At 55.2% G+C, this 18,045-nt stretch overlaps 6 protein-coding genes across 6 annotated transcripts; 5 read left to right on the top strand and 1 right to left on the bottom strand.

Moving 5' to 3' along the window:
• Window positions 1-886: 886 nt before the first annotated feature.
• Window positions 887-2,770, top strand: PG998_003450 (uncharacterized protein; the record flags this gene model as incomplete). Its single annotated transcript, XM_066870268.1, has 6 exons — window positions 887-1,401; window positions 1,496-1,573; window positions 1,659-2,189; window positions 2,273-2,370; window positions 2,446-2,538; window positions 2,607-2,770. The coding sequence occupies 6 exons, from the start codon at window positions 887-889 to the stop codon at window positions 2,768-2,770; spliced, it is 1,479 nt and encodes a 492-aa protein (XP_066734018.1).
• A 598-nt stretch (window positions 2,771-3,368) lies between these two features.
• On the top strand, window positions 3,369-7,579 carry PG998_003449 (uncharacterized protein; the record flags this gene model as incomplete). Its single annotated transcript, XM_066870267.1, is given in 5 exon segments — window positions 3,369-3,588; window positions 3,655-3,745; window positions 3,803-3,934; window positions 3,969-5,006; window positions 5,021-7,579. 5 exon segments carry the CDS (start codon window positions 3,413-3,415, stop codon window positions 7,577-7,579), a joined length of 3,996 nt encoding a protein of 1,331 aa, XP_066734017.1. The 5' UTR covers window positions 3,369-3,412.
• A 2,578-nt stretch (window positions 7,580-10,157) lies between these two features.
• On the top strand, window positions 10,158-11,240 carry PG998_003448 (uncharacterized protein; the record flags this gene model as incomplete). Its single annotated transcript, XM_066870266.1, has 2 exons — window positions 10,158-10,254; window positions 10,486-11,240. The coding sequence occupies 2 exons, from the start codon at window positions 10,158-10,160 to the stop codon at window positions 11,238-11,240; spliced, it is 852 nt and encodes a 283-aa protein (XP_066734016.1).
• A 70-nt stretch (window positions 11,241-11,310) lies between these two features.
• PG998_003447 (uncharacterized protein) lies at window positions 11,311-12,923 on the top strand (the record flags this gene model as incomplete). The annotated part of the gene is made up of 4 exons (XM_066870265.1): window positions 11,311-11,437; window positions 11,495-11,528; window positions 11,616-12,196; window positions 12,379-12,923. The coding sequence occupies 4 exons, from the start codon at window positions 11,311-11,313 to the stop codon at window positions 12,921-12,923; spliced, it is 1,287 nt and encodes a 428-aa protein (XP_066734015.1).
• Window positions 12,924-14,227: 1,304 nt separating this feature from the next.
• Window positions 14,228-15,190, top strand: PG998_003446 (uncharacterized protein; the record flags this gene model as incomplete). The annotated part of the gene is made up of 1 exon (XM_066870264.1): window positions 14,228-15,190. The coding sequence occupies one exon, from the start codon at window positions 14,228-14,230 to the stop codon at window positions 15,188-15,190; it is 963 nt and encodes a 320-aa protein (XP_066734014.1).
• A 300-nt stretch (window positions 15,191-15,490) lies between these two features.
• On the bottom strand, window positions 15,491-17,904 carry PG998_003445 (uncharacterized protein; the record flags this gene model as incomplete). The annotated part of the gene is made up of 2 exons (XM_066870263.1): window positions 15,491-17,730; window positions 17,805-17,904. 2 exons carry the CDS (start codon window positions 17,902-17,904, stop codon window positions 15,491-15,493), a joined length of 2,340 nt encoding a protein of 779 aa, XP_066734013.1.
• Between the last annotated feature and the right edge of the window lie 141 nt (window positions 17,905-18,045).

Here is an 18,045-nt window from a genome sequence, read left to right as displayed (position 1 = left end):
CCCGCACGTCGTCAAGGTTTCCTCCAAAGGAGGTAGGCCATAATCATATACACGCCATAGCATGCTTATACGAGGTAGGATCACTGCCATGGTGTTTTTCTTTGGGGGTTTCGGTATCTTTGATCACAATTTCGCCGTTCGGGTGGTCTCGTCCCGTCGTCTCTATCATTTCGTTGTCGTCATCCCGCATCCCTCCATAGGCTTTTGTCCACATGAGCAATCCGGCCGGCACAAAACACAGAGTCTCTCTGTAATCATTTCTCCTTTGACTGTATTTCCCCTATCATGCGTCGTACCTGGGCCACACGGCGGAAACCCCCGTTCGACAGCCCATGCTCGATCCCCTGGACACTGTCAGTATCGGTTTCAAACCCGCTAAAACTCGGCCGAACGCTGAGGGGTCTGCCGGACTTTGGCCTGGGGAAAATAGATGACCGATACATACGGCAGAAGAGTACTGGTTTCGGTAATTTGCTTGACCGCCGCCCCCGGGCCTTTCCGGTTACGGCATCTAACCCCATAGTGGGGTGGGGTTAAGAAAGGAATCCCCACACAACCCCATACTTACTCCTCGGCATTGGGATTGTTGACAGCGAGCTGGCCCTTGGATCTGGCACGTCTGTGAACGTTGATTGCCGTTTTCAGTGCTACGATCTTGTATTCAGTCGGACCGATAACCAAAATAGCGCATGGGTGGGCAGATACAGGCCCAATTGCCGCAGTTTTGCCAGGTTTGGCTACGATGGTAATGGGGAATGCATATATACTAGTATAGAGTATATATAGAGAGTGTGTAAATACGTATATACCGGCCCTAGATTCCCGCTCTTTCCTCCGATCTTCTAGCTCGGTACTACTCGTGCTGCTCCCGACGGAAGTGCCTGCCATGTTCGTCCTTTCAGCTTTCGCCGGTAGCCTGCTGGTCGCCGCTGCGCGCGGTGCCGACCTCACCGTCCCCATCGCCAGTGGTGAGGAGGTCCGAGGAACCATCAACGCAACCTCCCCGCACGTTCGGCAGTTTCTAGGCATCCCCTTTGCCGAACCGCCGGTCTCCAAGCTGCGGTTCCAGCCGCCGGTCAAGTACGTGGCCAAGGATGGCGCAACCATCATCGACGCCACGGCATTTGCCCCATCGTGCATGCAGCCGCTTACCACGCCCGAGTCGGACGCCAAAGATGTCTACCACGTCTACATGCCGGGTTTTTTGCCCGGCAGCCCCAACCAGAGCGAAGATTGTCTGTATCTGAACGTGTATGCGCCGCTGGAACCCACGGCACCTAAGCTGCCGGTCTTTGTGTGGATCGCCGGCGGTGGCTTCGCCTCCAATGGAGGCAACGTGCCCTACCAGGTCCCCGACCCCTGGGTCGAGCGCACGCAGGGCCATGTTGTCGTGACAATCAAGTGAGTGAGATACCTAGCCTGTCTGTTGGGGATGGCGTGCGCGCCACCCATGAAGATAAATCTGCGTTTGCCTGACCGCGGTTGTGTGCGATAGTTACCGACTCAATTTCTTCGGATACCCCAACGCAGCTGCACAGTCAACCAACGTGGGCTTGCTGGACCAGAGAGTAGCGTGAGTCTCAACCCTCCCCTTCCCCTATGTCTCTGGACGACAATAGAAAAATTAGCTGAGTTTGGGATCTCTTTGGCCGCATAAGGGTTGAATGGGTTCGCGACAACATTGCCGCATTCGGAGGCGACGCTGAACGCATCGTCCTCATGGGCCAATCGGCTGGAGCATGGTCGGTTAACTACTTTGGCTACGCTTACCCGGAGGACCCCATCGTCAAGGGGCTTATCGCCGACTCCGGCGGTTCCACCGTCTTTGCGGCGGGCGACGACGAGCACAAGGGCTTCTCCGCCGTCGCTGCGAACGCCGGGTGTGGTGATTCAAAGGATGCGGCAGCCGAGATGGCGTGCATGCAAGCGGTCGACGCCAAGACGCTGCAGAAGGTCTTTGCGGACACCAAGGGGTTCATGTTCGGGCCCGTCGCCGACAACCTCACGGTCTTCGCGGATCCCAAGGACCGGGCCCAGAAGGGGCTGGTGGCAAAGCTCCCGGCGATTATGGGGGTGAACAGCCGGGAGGGCTCGGCGTTTGCGCCTTGGACGGTCGAGGAAGGCGTAAAAGAGACAGACATGATCGCCGGCTCCAAGATCATCGTCTGTCCCACTGTTGAGGAGATGCAGTAAGTACATCAGTTGCAGCAAACATATCATTATGCGGTTTAGGGGAGTTTATGAGAGTTTCGGGGCTAACACGAGTATTCAGGAATCGTGTTGACAATGGATTGACAACCTACCGGTACTTCTACAGTGGCAACTTCTCCAATGTCACGCCGGCTCCTTGGCTGGGGGCTACTCACAGCAGTAAGTGCAATGAAGCTCATGTCCCTTTTATACTGCTCGTCGACAAAACTAATTCACGTCTTCCACCATTACTAGGCGAGCTGCCCCTGATTTTCGGAACTCATGACCAGTACAACGGTAACTCGACCGAGTTTGAGTGGAACGTTAGCCACGTTATGCAAGGCAAGTGTTTCTTCATTTCGAATACTACGTATTCACGACGGACGAACGATCACCAGACTAATCTCTACCCGTAGACCTGTGGTTGTCCTTTGCTTCCAACCCCGACGTGGCGCCGGGCTCTGGTTCGTTTGTGTGGCCCAAGTACGACCCGGCTGCTGACACCGTTGCCTCCTTCGCTGGCGCCGACGATGTTGCCGCCCGGCTTGGTGGGCATAGCATTGATGATATCTGTGCTTAAGGAGCCAACTGATGTTTTGGGCAAACGTATCGAGTTGCCCCTTTCAAATAAATTAGGACACACGCTCGAGCCCAAGCCGCCCTATGTGGTGAAGACCCAGTGAGTGCACAGACCAGACTTGTCGATGCTGCTCTCCGCATGATTCCAGTGTAGTGGCTTCAGGCCATGTCGCAATCGTGTACATCGATTATTTTCATTTCTTTTATTCGCAAATGCAAGTTTGATTCGTGTTTTGCCGATGTTGTACGTAGTCTTTCTGTGTGTCTACCACTTGCCGAAAAGGTGGAGCTCTGCGAGTAGCTTTTTGGCGCTCCTGCCTTTGTTTACTCACAGAGCTGCTCCACCAATCAGACGCGAATTGCGGGCTATCTCAACCAAATCGGGCCTTGCCCACACTGACGAATCGCCCTTGACCTCCAATCCCGCACTCAATCATCAAATTCCACATCGACAACCTACGCCTTTGGTTTTTCTGTTCCTATTTCATTCGAGAACCATGCTTACTTGATCTTTACACATTGCCCCCCTATCGACTCCCAGTTTCTGTACCTGCCATTTTCTGGCCATAAAACGCGTTCAGCTCCTCGCTGACACGTTCACGAGCCTTTGCCCGCACCGCGTTCAAATTCACAAAACGTCGCCATGGCTGGCCCACGAGCAACGCGTCTGCAGGTCGGCTCTGCGCCCTGGGTCGCGGAAGAGAGGTCTTCGGCTCTCCAGATCGCCCACGATGAGGTCGAGGAGTTTTCCTATTCGGCGCGCAACGACTTCGACTGGCTCAACGAGCACATGGCCGACATCTTCAGCGAAAACCAGATGTGAGTCCCATTTCACGCGTTATTGTGACGTTTACCCTGCGCGCATTCCAACTGACACTGCCATAGCAACGTCGCCGAGATATTCAAGACACCGGGAAAGTTACGTGGCAAAACACCTAGGACTGCACGCAAAGCGAACCCAGGAGAGGCCCGAGTGGTATGTTTCACTGTCCGCGAAAGTATAATGAAATTGCTATGGCTAACAAGACTACAGCCGCTGTCCAACATCTTCTCGGCTACACCCAAGGGAGCGCCCAATCCATTTGTCCTTTCCAAAGCCGAACGGAATCACACGCCGAAGGTCAAAATCGCTGCCGATCCCCAGCCTGCTCCTCAGCCGAGTCCTGTGCGGATAGAAAAACCCCGCCAGCCCTGTAAAGTCTGCCAACGTTGTTCAGTCTGTTGTAGACTCGGGCTACCACGGAAGCCAATCACAAGACGTTATGGATGTGGACTACAACGATGCCGAGTCTGCTTTTGAGGAGGAAGCTACACAGCCGTTCAGCATTGCGGTTGACGAACAATCTGACCACGAGGAGCCCGAACCATCGTCGCCTGCCAAGGAACAGCAGCAAAGCCCTACCCAACATCATTCCGAGCGCGCAGACGAGTCCGTAGTTGACGAGATGGACATTCACTACTCCATAGGCCAAGACGTCAATACCACTTCACCACCTGCCAAAGCAACACATCACCACGAGAGTACCACGCCAGCTGGCTCACCCATCCAAACTCAAGAGGAAGAAGTGGGAGAAGAGGAAGAGAATGAACAGGTGGAAGGACAGGAACAAGAAGGCCCAGCCCAGACATCACCCGTCGCATCATCACCAGATAAGGCGGTTCTTCCCTCTGCCGAGGAGCCGGCGCCTGCCGAAGAAGACCAGCCGGATGTCGCGGACGAAGACATGGATGATGCTCCTCCATCAGACGGATCAAGTCCGATCCGGCCGATCGTTCGCAAGAGTAGTCTAAACTTTGCATCTCTACCGGCCCGAGAGCCCATAACTCACAAGAGCACTGGAAACCGGATATCAAGAACGAGTCATCTTGACCAAACCCGAACAAGCTACTACAACCGACCGACTGGTGGCAAATCTCTAGGCAACGCCAGGCATGAGGCTACAGACGACGAGAATGACACGGATCTTGATGAGCATGATGAGGATGAAGTCGACGAAGTCACTGTCACAAAACCCGTTGACACTGACGACGCCACTGCCCACAACAAAACTTACACACAGCGGCTGCAGGACCAGATAAGCAAACTCGGCCAATTACAACCTCAAACGTCCCGGTCATCGAAATCTATTGCCAGTGCTGTGCCGGCTATACAACCGAGTTTGCCAGCTGCAGTGACACCCGCTCCGCAACCGACGCCAAAACAGAAGATTCCATCCCCCAAACCCACGCAACGCCAGGTGCATTCCCTGAGGATGAAGCAGGAATGGAAGACGACGACGAAGATGAGTGGATCAAACCTTTGGGTACCCCCGACAACGCGTCAAACATGTTCAGTCCTCGCCCAGAAATGCCTAAGAGTTATTCGGCGGATGTGATGGAAGGAGTTTCTGGCAAAGGGACAATCGGTGCTGCAGACTTTGTGTTCCCCAAGACCCGGCAACCATCTCCTCAAAAGCCTACTAGTCTTCAGAGAGCGGCAACCACCTACAGCCACCAAAAGTCATCTTCTGTCCCTGTATTCCCGAGAATGGATCATGTGGAAGATGACGGAGGAGAGCTGAAGACGACCATCTCGGTCTCCAACCCGTCACTTGCAACTGTCTCCGAGTCAGAGGCAGATATGCCAGGCAGCCCCAAGTCTCCATTGCGCACACAGCGTGATAGTCCTCTGAAGCATGTCAAGAACAAACTCTCCTCCATTTTGGGGAGATCAAAGGGTCTCTTGGCCAGCAGCGCCGCCTCCAGTGCTGAAGGAAAAGCATCGTTGCTTTCTCCTTCGACGCCGCGGTTGGGCTTCCATGCTGGACCGTCGACTATGTCTATTGACCAGCATAACGGCCGAGATGCCCAACCACTTTACCCAGACCTGAGCAAGCACGTTTCAGCCGCATCGAGCGCAGCTCCTCCTGCTAGCCCAACACGCACTGAGGGTCGTAAAACGAGGGCGTCTATCGAGCGAGACAAGGCCGAAGAAAAGCGCAAACAGAAGGAAGCGAAGGAGTCAAAACGGCAAGCCGACCAAATGGACAAGCTCGAGAAGGAGAGAGCCAAGGAAAGAGAAAAGGCTCGAGTCTTCAGCAAGGAACAGGAGAGGATTGCCGCCATGGAGAAACAAGTTGCAGCACAGAAGGAAAAGGAGAAGAAGGTTCCGGCACCCCCGCCAACCCCGACCCAGGCAACGCGAACAAGCCCTCGCAGACCAAAGGACCAAGCTGACGACGAGGACGACATTGATATGTTGGACGCGCCAACAACTACCACAAACATGCCCCCTCCACCTTCAGTTTCACGACCTCTAGCGCCGCCCCCGTCAGCCACTAAAGGCCGCGAAATCAAGAGACCCATTAGACCAACCCGAGAACTGGCAGGGAAGACTGCGCAACCGCGGACTATGATCCGCGTCAACTTGGGTTCTCAGCATCCCCAGTTTCATCCATCTAGCAGCACTGCGACGCCCAATGCGAACGAGCCCTCCATCTCATCTGGGTCACAGTCACAGCTGAAGCTCAAGCAAAGCCAGTCAAGTTTGCACTCCAAATCCTCGACTCAGAACCTCAATAGTTCGATCTCCTCGTCTGGACGACCCAAGGCGCTGGAGATGGCAGAGCGTAAGAAGGAACGGGATGAGCGGGAAGCCCAGCGCAAGCAGGAGGCCAAGCTTGAGTTGGAGCGCAAGAAGGCGGCTACGCAGGAAGAAAAGAAGCGCCAAGAGCAGCAGAAACGACTAGAGGCTGAAAGGCAAAAGGACGAGGAACGCAAACAAGCCTCTGCCCAAGCCGAAGCAAAGAAGAACGCACAGAGACAGGCTATGCTGGAGAAAGCCAAGCAAACAAGAGCACCTCCTCCCGCCGCTCGATCAGTCAATGGCCAGCCGGAGTTCAAGAGTCTTGGCCAGACTGAACCCAATCGGCCCCCTTCACGAATGGCTTCTCACCGGTCGCAAGAGGAGCTCGGTCGTTCGGTGCTTCAGAATCCTGCCAAGCCTGCCCCTAAGCGCACGCTACAACAAGATAGCAAGGAGGCCAAGCGAATGCGCATGACCAGCGAGTTCGACGACCTTGAAATGGAGAGCCAGCCCAGCTTGCAAGGGCCGCCGGTTCGCCCATCCAATGGCCTTAAGAAGGTGACTGCTGCGACGATGCTCCCGCAGAGCCAAAAGCCCTCCAAGCCTCGGGAGTTGCCAGCCAAGTCCATGTTCCCTGCCGGCTATGCCAACATTCCGCAGGGTGGTGCCAACAGGGACTTGTATAAGACCAGTGTTACTGGACAACCAGTACAAAGCAAGACGGCGCACCCGTTGGATATGGCCCAAGTCTCCAAGGGAGCTATCCCATTCGCATCCAACCCTAACCCAGCTGGTCCATCGTCGCACAAGACCCCTGCCCGACCTATGGGGGTTATGGGCGCTAAATCTGTCGCCAAGTCAGCAACCCGATCGTCGCCTCGCTTCCAGAACGGCGACGAAATTGAACTGCAGGAGATCGACACAGACGAAGACGACTCTGATAATGAGGATCGCAAGGAGATATTCGCTTCTTGGACAGATTCTCCGGCTCTTCGCGAGGCACTGGCAGGTCAGGAGAAGGTAGACCCGATGACCATTTTTGGTGCTCCGGCACCGCTCAACATGGAGGCTGTGTTCAGCAAGAGCAAGGAGCGTTTCCACAAGTTCCGGGCGAGAACATCCAGTGCCAACTGGAGTGGTCCAGATGGACTCACAGAGGAGGAAATCCGAAAAGATCTGGCGGCGAGGGAGAAGCTGAGGCGAGACGGCGCTTGGTCGTACGACATGGGCAAGGAGCTTGTGTAGAATTACCGATTGGATTGTTTGTTTCTAATGAGTGGGAAGGTGTCGATGTAGGCATCGCTATAGGCTGGAGTTGTTGAGCTCATCCATGTTCATATGGGAGTGTCATGATTGGCGTTCATTGGTTTATCACGATCAGTCCAACCGTATATACACATACGAAGGCGATGCGCCCTCATAGAGCAGGCAAGCAGAGCAATGTTTATATCCTCTAATTGGATAGCTTGGCGTATTGGTCACTTTCATCATCATCATCCGTACTGCAACACCGCCAGTCAATATTGTGAAAACGCCGTTACTGGACAAGGGGGGTCCATGCATGATAACATGACATATTATGTATTGCTTGCTTGCCATGTATGGGCAGTAATACATGGCACTGCACCATCTTTCGCAAGTTACAGCTCCTACGGACCTGAGTTCCAATTCGCTACGGCAGCTTAGTAAGCTTCATATCCATTTCCAGTTCGTTGACATGTTCTCGTGACGGCTAACACGGGAAGACGGTTTCTGGAGCCCGGGGTTACTCTGCAAAGAGGTTCCAGAGCCTTTGAACTGTCCTGGGTTCTAGTGATACAAAGCGCAAATATGCACTCATTCGACTCGCATGGCAGCTAGTGAGCCGGTGTTGTACCAGACGTAACGAGGTCCACGAATCACTTACACGGGGCGGCTTATTCCGATGGGTGGTGTCAGCGGGTATCTGCGATAAAATGGCCCTCTGCATGTGATGTTGCGCTACATACATGCAAGAGCATACATACAAGTCGCTGCTGAGCAACTGCGGCCCTTTTCTAATAGAGCGGCGCCGTAGGACACACACAAGGTTGATTCCCCCGATGTGAGGGCTGCATAGTCGATACGACCAAGAGATGCCCGAACTAGCAGACGGTTCGCTCGGGGGCCAGCCATGCCGCGGCCTGATCCAAAAGAGAGATTGGCTTTCTGGTTATTAGCCGCATGCATGCTGACGCCGATTATCGGCCGGCCCGTTGCCTTGTTTTATTGCAGCAGCGCGGTTAGAGAGCGAAAGGAGGCTGACCTGCATAGAGTTTCTGCGCAAAGGACGGGTTGACGTCATGGCCCAACGACGTGGCCGCGTTCTGGGGAGTGGCTGACTTGCTCTGCTTGCTGCCCCACGGTTCGTTTTGTTTGCAAAATGAAGTGTGGAGGAGATGGAGACATGGAGACATGGAGACGGACGGGACCAGGACTGGTAGATGGAATGGATGGAGTTCAACTGCATGACATCTGTGCGAAATGTCGAAGAGCCATCCGGCGTGGGCAGGGGATACACAGCACCACCACTATTTGCCTACGAGGGGATTGATATAGCTCAGGGCTAGTATACCCACGCAGTGAGCTGAAAGTAAACAACACCAAGCGATACGTGGTATGTATGATGATGTGAAGCTCGCTCATGCCCAAGGTCGGTCGGGCCATCAGCAAGCCTGGTTACCTGTTCCTGTCGACGGCTGGCGTCATTTCCTGCAATAATGACTGCAGTATAGAGAGAGGCCTCAGCGTGAGGGTGGTGAGGTGGGGGTGAGAATGATGTCTCTTGTTCTTGTGAGGCGGTCTGGGACATGTCTGTACATAGAAAGGGCCAGTCATCCATCGTTCAGCATCATATTTGTTTCCATTGACGTCTGGAGCCTAGAGCGTACATCTGTTCCACTAATCCATCCCACTAAAGAAAACGGGAACAGGCCCTGTGCTGCGCGCGTGCTGCTGCTTTTCTAGTGTTGCTGCCCCGCCCCGCCCCAGGAAACGCGGCTGCTCAGCCTCTATCTACGTTATCACAAGTCCCTCCTGCTAAGAACCCTACATTCAATAGCTGCTGACTTTCTGTACCCTGGGCAACCCAACGTCGTATCGGAGTAGGTAATTGACCAGGTTCCTCTCTTCGCCAACTTCGCCCAAGGCTGCTGCTTCTTGTTGCCTTCTTTTGTATTGTTGCGAAGAAAAGGAAAGATCTGCCCTGGTACTTGGTCTACGGCTGGCTGAATAAAGTCTTTGGCAAACTGCACACTTGTGAGTATTTACTGGCCTTGTATTATTCACTTCACTGCTGGCGCTGCCCCCGTTCACAAACCAAACCACATTGTACTCACCTCTGACCCCGGAACAGCTTCTCATATACCATCATTATTTCTCATAGAACCAAACCCCCACGCTCGCCGAGTTTACAACAAACAAACGACCTTGGATCTTCCATCTGTTGTGTGGCCTTGGCCAGCTCTTGCTCTGGTCGCAACGTCCCTCGCCACTGCTACCACTGCCGCCGTGCGCTTCTCGTTACCCACGCCATACAACAATCGCCGACTTCAACGGGGAATTCCACGAGCCGAACCACCCCCACGCACTCTCACACACTTTGGAGAGAATTTGCCCTCGCCTTTAAAAAGATCCCGGCAAGAAAATTGCGCCCGGTACGCGCTTGTGGCTTCGACGACGCGGGCGGAGTGTGGAAGGAAAAAACCTACAATCTTGGAGTTCGGCATGCTAGTTTCCCTACTACATCGCCGAGTATTATTATCTACAAGCCCTCCGGGCCCGGCATACCCGACACGCTGCCAGGATGCCCAAGCTTGACCCGACCCGCAACTACTATGCGGACCTCGAGGTCTCGCCCACTGCATCGGTCGATGAGATCAAGAAGCAGTTTCGAAAACTTGGTAAGTGCAGCAGGCTTCTTCGCGCCAGTTCACGGAACGATGGCGAGATCGCAGTGTACTACAGCAGGCCACTAATCGTCGCAACTTTCCCACAGCACTCAAATATCATCCGGACCGCAACCCTGGTAGGGAAGCTGAAGTAAATTCCAAATTCCAAATTATCCAATCGGCACATGAGATTCTCACAGATGAGACGCAACGGAGGAAATATGACGAAACCCTACGCAGTAGTAAATCGAGATACCCAGGCGCTTCTGGAGTACGAGGAAATCCATGGCAAGATGCGGCCAAAGCCTACCCTCCACCCCCTCGGCGGACCCCTGCAACCAACAATGCGCAAACCCGCCCAACTTCGGGGGCTCATCGCTACTCAAACTTCGCGGGTAGTGCCCCGCGAGGCGGCAAATCCACCCCTCAGAAGGACGGCGCTGATGCCAGGAGCCATTATCAAGCCTGGGAGAGCATGCGACCAAACTCTCGCGGCAGACCGGTCCCCCTCCCCTCCCCCAGGTCGGGCACCGACATCTGCCACACGCGAAAGCAAGGCTTCCGAACCAGAGCCCAGTATTCCTAGGGCGGCTTCTCAGAAGCAAAAAGCGCAAGCCTCGTTTGGGAACAGCGCCAGACGGGCTGGGTACACCCCGCGCTCTCCTGGCTTAGGCGACGAGCCGCCCGTCACGAACAAGAACTACTTTACCGATCGCACTCACACAAACATCTTCAATGAAATGTCGGCAAGCGCTGCACGAAAGGCCCGTAACTCCGGGACAGTCCCGCCAGATCCATTAGCTCAGTTTAGGGAGAACTACATGGAAGGGCACCGGAGCACGCCTTACCACACCCCCGGCGGAGAAAAGACCAGTCTGTTTGACGAGGGATCTGGGCTGGGCCGAGCCAAGAGCACTCGAGAGCCGGGTTCGCGAAAGGAAGGCGGGGGAAGGCCTAGGCACCGACACGTTCCCTTTCCCGACACAGCGGCCGCGTAGCTCGAGTACACCCAAGAGTTCTAGTAATGATGGAGGATCTGAGGACTCCGGCAAAGCGAACGCGGCGAACATGGGCAGCAGAAGAACTGCAAACAACGGCAACACGTTCCCTTCACGAGCCAGTGACCGCTACAAGCCGCGGCCCAGCGCGACAAATGAGACTGCTGACGCCGCTCCCGGGCAGCCTACTACTGAACGTGAGTGAATCCTGTCTGCCCCTGCCCTTTATTAAATGTTATACTAATGGAATTCAGCTTCGACAACCAACGCAGGCGCCAGCCCATCAGTGTATGTACCTCCCACTCCGTGATGTTTCATTCCTTCCCTCACACTACTTGGCGATCACATAGGACGCAAGGCTAACCCTTCTACTAGTTTCACATTCTCTAGTGAACCAGCCGCGTCCGCTCAATCCCCAAGTCAAGCCTACTTCAGCGCCAACGGCAGCTCGGAAAATATCAACACCAGATTTGTTGACAATCAGGACGAAGAGGGATGGGAGTTCAAAGCCGGTGGACCTGCGGCAGGGTCACCAACACCCTCTCGAAAGGGCTCTCGCTCTGGCAGTCGCATTGGACGGTCGCCTGCCAGACCCTTGCCGCGACGTCAAGCCACTAACACAATGCCCACGACCCAGGAGAGCGAAGAAGAGGTCGCTAAGGCAGGGTTTTTCGCGGGAGAATGGAATGAGAAGATAGGACCTCAGCACTTTGTCCCTCAGCCAAACAAGAGTGCCCCAGGATCGCCCACCCGCCGCGCACCCTCGAGGAAGAATTCCAAACCAGTGAAGATGACTATGGGTACCGCTGGGCTGGTTGAAGATGAAGAGAGTAGCTCGAGTGATGGGTGGCGAGAGGTGCCCCCGACCCCAAGCGGCACCGACAGCCCGAATGCTATGGATATTGACCCTCCCGAGACGGGCGAGGCCACGCCCAAAGCACCGGCCAAGGGGGTGCGTAATATTCACGTGGAACCCAGTCGACCCGAATGGCGAGCTGGGAATGTGGAAGGGCTCCCCCTCCTGTGCCTCCGCGTCCAACCTCGACGATTGAGGCAGCCAACGGACTCGTTACCGGACAGAGCGAAATGCAGTCATCTTCTGCCCCCGCGAGCGCGAACCCCTTTGCGGCTCCTGTAGGCGGGTCTGAAGACTCGGAGGAGTTTAGAACGACTTTTGCCGACTTCAAAAAATGCGAACCGTTTGCTGAGGCACCCCCCACGGGATTGAAGTCCTTCGCTGATCTCAAGTCGACACTGCCGTTCGACAGCCGACCCTCCGAGACCATCCCCCTCGAACGAGAGCAGCCTGTGGGCGGGTCGCTCGACTTCCCTACACCGCCAGTGGCGCCACGATTGCCTCCCACGATGGCCGTCCCGTCTATTAGACCTAGCGTGACGCAGTTCAGAAAATACGCCCAAGACTTCGGCAACTACATGGACAAATGGGAAATCTTCAACCAGAAGGTGCTAGATCATTTCATTGCTCGACAGGAGCAGTACAAGCTGCGACGTCAGCACCTCGGCCTGGCATGGCTGGACTCGAACCAGGGCGGAGACAACGCTCGTCTCTACCAGAACGAGGTCGAGCAGGACCACGAGGTTCGCAAGAAATGGGCCCAGTGGTGCGATGAACACCAGAGTCGTATGCGCGAGTATGTGACATTCCGAGATAGGGTGAAGTAGGACTATTGCCCTCACCCCTGGTTGCGTCAGGTTGGCGGGCAAGGTCTTGTGGGTAGCCACCACGCAACACCCAAATCCTGGATCCGACGCTGAACTACTCGACCCTGAGATTCCTGGTTCACAAACACCACACTCTGGCCTATAGAGTCTCGATAGACTTGATGGGATTGTCTTTACGACTTTTTACGATGGATAGATACGAAAGATACCCCGGATTATGCAGCATTTCCCGGGCGTGTGCTGCCTCTCATCCGACTGGCAACCTGGATAACGGTTGCGTGGCAATTACTATTAGTACATTAGGGGGTGGTTAGCATGGAACAGAAGAGCTGCATGCGGTGTTTGGGAGGCTTATTGTATGATTAAGAAAGGAGAGGGTGAGGGTGTGAGTCAAGGCACGGGTATTTATCTCGACGGACACGACAGGAAGAAGAAACACGCGGCAAGAGCTGATACTGCCGAGTACGGGGAGTCGCCATATGCAGACGGCCTTGGATCGTCCTTAAAGAGCTCGCTCGCGCTGGGCTTTTGCTGATTGGGGCATCACTATCGCGACTCAGCTCAAGTGTGCCTTGGTCAACCCGAAGTTTGCCAGGAAATGGAGGGGAAAGGGCAGGACCAGTCGGCTGGGAAGACTCTGCCTTACCCTACCCGTCTGCGAGCTTTATGGATATTAGCCATGGCTCGAGAGGAATCAATCTAGTACAATGCTTTCACCAAGGACTCCTTCTTGTCTTTCATGCTGTGTTGACTGAGCAATGGCCGTCCCACGTCAGCTTTCGCGTGTTGGGGAGTGCAGCCGTCACGATTGGGCCGGGTTCCGGGCAAGTCGTTACAGTAAGCTCATATGGCAATCCGCTCCGCCGGGCCTGGATTAGTAACGACCAAACGATAAGTTCTGTTTTTCGTGTCAATACACTCTTCTCGCGACGCTAACCCGGTCTCGCCACTTGAGTAGCTCTGCTAGTATTACCTTATAGCGCGCCTCCTTTTCATCCAACAGCAAGCATGATGACCAATCCAAGAAGGCACCCGGCATTCTTCGGATTTCCGAAATATCATGAAATGGGCGAGAAGAGAAAGTATCATGTTTGCGGAAGCCTAAAGGGGAAGGCGTAGATATGCATACATCGTATAAGTAATGACTTTCCATTGGCGGCTGAGACAGAATGATCTTTTGGTCATCGGCCTTCAAGTTACTAGACATAAGTCAGACGCATCCGCCACACACAAATACACGGCAGTGACCGAACTCCTCCGTCAATCCTTCCTCTCAACCATTGCAAAACCTCTATCAAACCATCATGTCTCCCACCTTCCCCAAGCAGCCCCGCAACATCACCCTCGTCGGCGCTACCGGCAACATCGGCTCCGCCATCCTCGCGGCCCTGCTCGCCGAGAAGATCCACAACGTCTCCGTCGTCACGCGGCCAGACTCCAAGTCGACCAAAGAGAACCTCCTGGCGGCCGCCGGCGTAGCCCATGTCCACCGGGGCGCCTATGACGACTCTGCGTTTCTCGAGGGCGCCCTGAAGAACCAAGACGTGCTCATCCTCGCCGTGGGCCACGGTGGCTACGAGGCCCAGGAGCCCCTGATGCGCGCCGCGGCCAAAGCGGGCGTGACCTGGGTCGTCCCCTGCGAGTTCGGCTCGGACCGGTCGAACGAGAAGCTGTACGCCGACGTCGGCGAGATGCTGATGGCGGCCAAGGAGCGGTACCGCGCCCTCGCCGAGGAGCTCGGCCTGCGCTGGCTGGGCGTCGTCAACAACCCCTGGCTCGACTTCTGCATGCGCGGCGGCTATTTCGGCATCGACGCGGGCCAAAAGACGGCCACGCTCTGGAGCGACTGCACCGCGCGCGCCAACCTCGCGACCCTCGACCGCACGGGACAGAGTCTTGCTGCCTTACTGGGCTTGCCACAGGACGAGCTCGCGGCGCGCTACGGGAACAGCTGGGTGTACTTCAGCTCGTTCCGGGCGTCGCAGCGCGACATCTTCGACAGCGTGCTCCGGGCCACGGGGACGATGGAGAAGGAGTGGAGTGTGACGCACCAGACCCTCGAGCAGGACGTCCGGCGCGCCGTCGCTGCTCAGGAGGCCAGCGGGAACCCCTTCGCCAGGGCCATGCTGCTGTTCCCTCTGACCTTCGCTGAGGGATACGGCGGGGACTACAACGACAAGGTGGTGGATTATGAGCTGTTGGGCTTGGAGAAGGAGGAAAACATGGACGAGGTTGTCAGGAAAACAGTTGCCGGGAGCAGTGCCTGAGAGAAAAGGCTACGATAACGAAGCACATTTCCATGCGTAGAATTACAAACGCCGTATAGAAGTAACTTCAAGTAGAGATGAAGAATATATCGCCGCATCTGGATCAATTGCCACCTACAAAATATGTCACCAAGATGTCACATATGGTGAGAACGAGGCGGTGAGATGGAAAACCAAGGCTTGACTTTGCTTTGGGCAAACCATATTAACGAGGCCTGCTCTAACGAGGTCCTTAAAATAACTTTTGTTGCGCGTTTGAACGTGATAATCGTAATAAGTAATGATGAAATCCGCCCTGGATTACCAATCAATGGGGTTCTTAATCTCCTCTCCTCGGTTCGTCTTGGGAACCGGTACGGCCTTGGCCGCCAGCTTGCCACCCTGGCCCTTCCTCCTCAAGTACGAAGAACCATCGATCCACGGGGTTTCTTGAGTGACCTTCTTCTCATGCGCGACAATCTTATCGTCGAGCTGCATGGTCAGGCCAATGTCATCCAGTCCGTTGGTCAAGCAGTGCTTGCGGAACTCCTCGACATCGAACTTGCAGAGTTCGTTGCCCTTCTCGTCACGTACAACCTGGTTCGGCAGGTCGACCTCGATCTCCTTTCCAGCACGAGCCTCGGCGGCCACCTTCTCCAGGTCGGCCGCGTTCGTAATGCGGATGGGCAGCATGCCGTTCTTGAATGTGTTGTTGAAGAAGATATCGGCGAACGAGGGCGCAATGACACACTTGATACCGAAGTCAAGCAGGGCCCAAGGAGCGTGCTCTCGGGAGCTACCGCATCCAAAATTGACACCGGTGGATACCAGGATCTTGGCGTTTGTGTAGGGCTCCTGGTTGAGAACAAAGTCGGGGTTTGGCGATCCGTCCTGGAGGTAGCGCCAGTCGTTGAAGAGCGCGGAGCCAAGACCGGTTCGCTTAATGGTCTTGAGGAACTGCTTAGGGATGATGGCGTCTGTGTCAATGTTGTTGTTGTCCATCGGTGCAGCGATGCCCCGGTGTATCAGGAATTTGGGAAGTCCTTGGGAACCCTTGGCATCTGATACAATGTGGTTGGTGGTCGGTGAGCTGTCCAGAGGCTGGTCGGTAAGCTCTTCCCGGGATATATCGTCAGTAGCAACCCGGTCGTCCACCTTGCCATGTGTTGACGTCGAGTGTGGCTGGAAAGCCTCGATATGGGGGCTAGCCTTGTACTGGGTGAGGGCTCGTACGTCCGTAAGCTTGCCAACGATGCCCGCTGCCGCCGCCATCACAGGCGACATCAGATGAGTACGGCCCTGGGCACCCTGGCGACCTTCGAAGTTGCGGTTACTCGTGCTGGCACATCGCTCCTTGGGGGAGAGAATATCGGGGTTCATGCCAAGACACATGCTGCAGCCGGCTTCTCTCCAGTCAAATCCTGCATCAATGAAGATCTTGTCCAAGCCCTCAGCCTCGGCTTGATCTTTAACCAAACCAGAACCCGGGACAACCATGGCAGTGATGACATTGTCAGCCTTCTTCCTGCCCTTTACTACCTGGGCAGCGGCCCGAAGGTCCTCAATGCGAGAGTTGGTGCACGATCCAATAAAGACCTTATCGATGGCGATATCTTGCATGGGCGTACCCGCAGTAAGTCCCATGTATTCCAACATTCGGCGGCCAGCCTTCTTCTTGGATTCGTTGCTGAAGGTTTCGGGGTCGGGGACGACACCAGTGATAGGAACGACATCCTCGGGGCTAGTTCCCCAGGTGATGGTGGGAATAATCTCGCTGCCGTCGATCTGAACATCAATATCGTACTTGGCGCCAGGGTCCGACTGGAGAGTCTTCCAATACGCGACAGCCTGGTCCCACTCGACAGAGGGGAAAGAGGGGGCCAGGGGCTTGCCTTTGAGATACTCAAAGGTAACGTCGTCAGGGGCAACCATGCCAGCACGAGCACCACCCTCGATCGCCATGTTGCAAATAGACATACGAGCTTCCATGCTCAGACTGCGGATGACGGAGCCGCAGAACTCAATGACACAGCCGGTGCCTCCGGCGGTGCCGATCTTGCCAATAGCATGCAAAACGACATCCTTGGAGCTGACACCAGGAGCCAACTCGCCATCGACCTGTATCCTCATGTTCTTGCTCCTCTTTGTGATGAGACATTGCGTGGCCAGCACGTGCTCGACCTCGGATGTGCCAATGCCCGTGGCGAAGGCGCCGAAGGCGCCGTGTGTCGAGGTATGGCTGTCACCGCAGACAAGGGTGGTGCCGGGCAGAGTGAAACCCTGCTCGGGTCCGATGACGTGGACGATGCCCTGGCGCTTGTCGCCGAGGCCGAAGTATGTGAGGCCGAAGTCTTTCACGTTCTCTTCGAGGGTGACGCACTGCAGGCGGGAATCGTCCTCCTCGATGAAGGTGGCAATATCCTTGATGCCCTTTCGGGACTTGGTAGGGACATTGTGGTCCGTGGTTGCGAGGGTGCAGTCAGGCCTCCGAACCTTCCGGCCGGCGTTCTTCAGCCCTTCAAAGGCTTGTGGGGATGTGACCTCGTGGACCAGATGACGGTCTGGTTGCAACGTGGTAGGTTAGGGCTTTGGCCAGCCAATTAGGAACAAGGGGATTGGGGCGTTGTCAGCTTACCGATATACAACAGAACAGTGCCGTCCAGCTTCTCATCGACAACATGAGAGCTGAAGACCTTATCATACAGAGACGCAGGTGCGCTGTCCGTAGCAGGCATCTTGAAGAACGCTTTCTTGTTGGTGGCTTCTTTGCTATTCGTAGGTGGTATAATAGGAAGGAGCGGGTTGTAAATGGAGGGTAAAATAGGGAAGTGGTATAGAAGGATTGCCTCGAGTGGAAAGACCCAAGAAATTGGATT

The sequence above is a fragment of the Apiospora kogelbergensis genome (genome assembly GCF_038363985.1).
Source record: "Apiospora kogelbergensis strain CBS 113332 chromosome Unknown utg000002l_segment0_segment0, whole genome shotgun sequence".
Lineage (NCBI taxonomy): Eukaryota > Fungi > Ascomycota > Sordariomycetes > Amphisphaeriales > Apiosporaceae > Apiospora > Apiospora kogelbergensis.
Note: the sequence above shows the minus strand (reverse complement) of the source record. Positions and strands in the feature narration are given on the sequence as shown.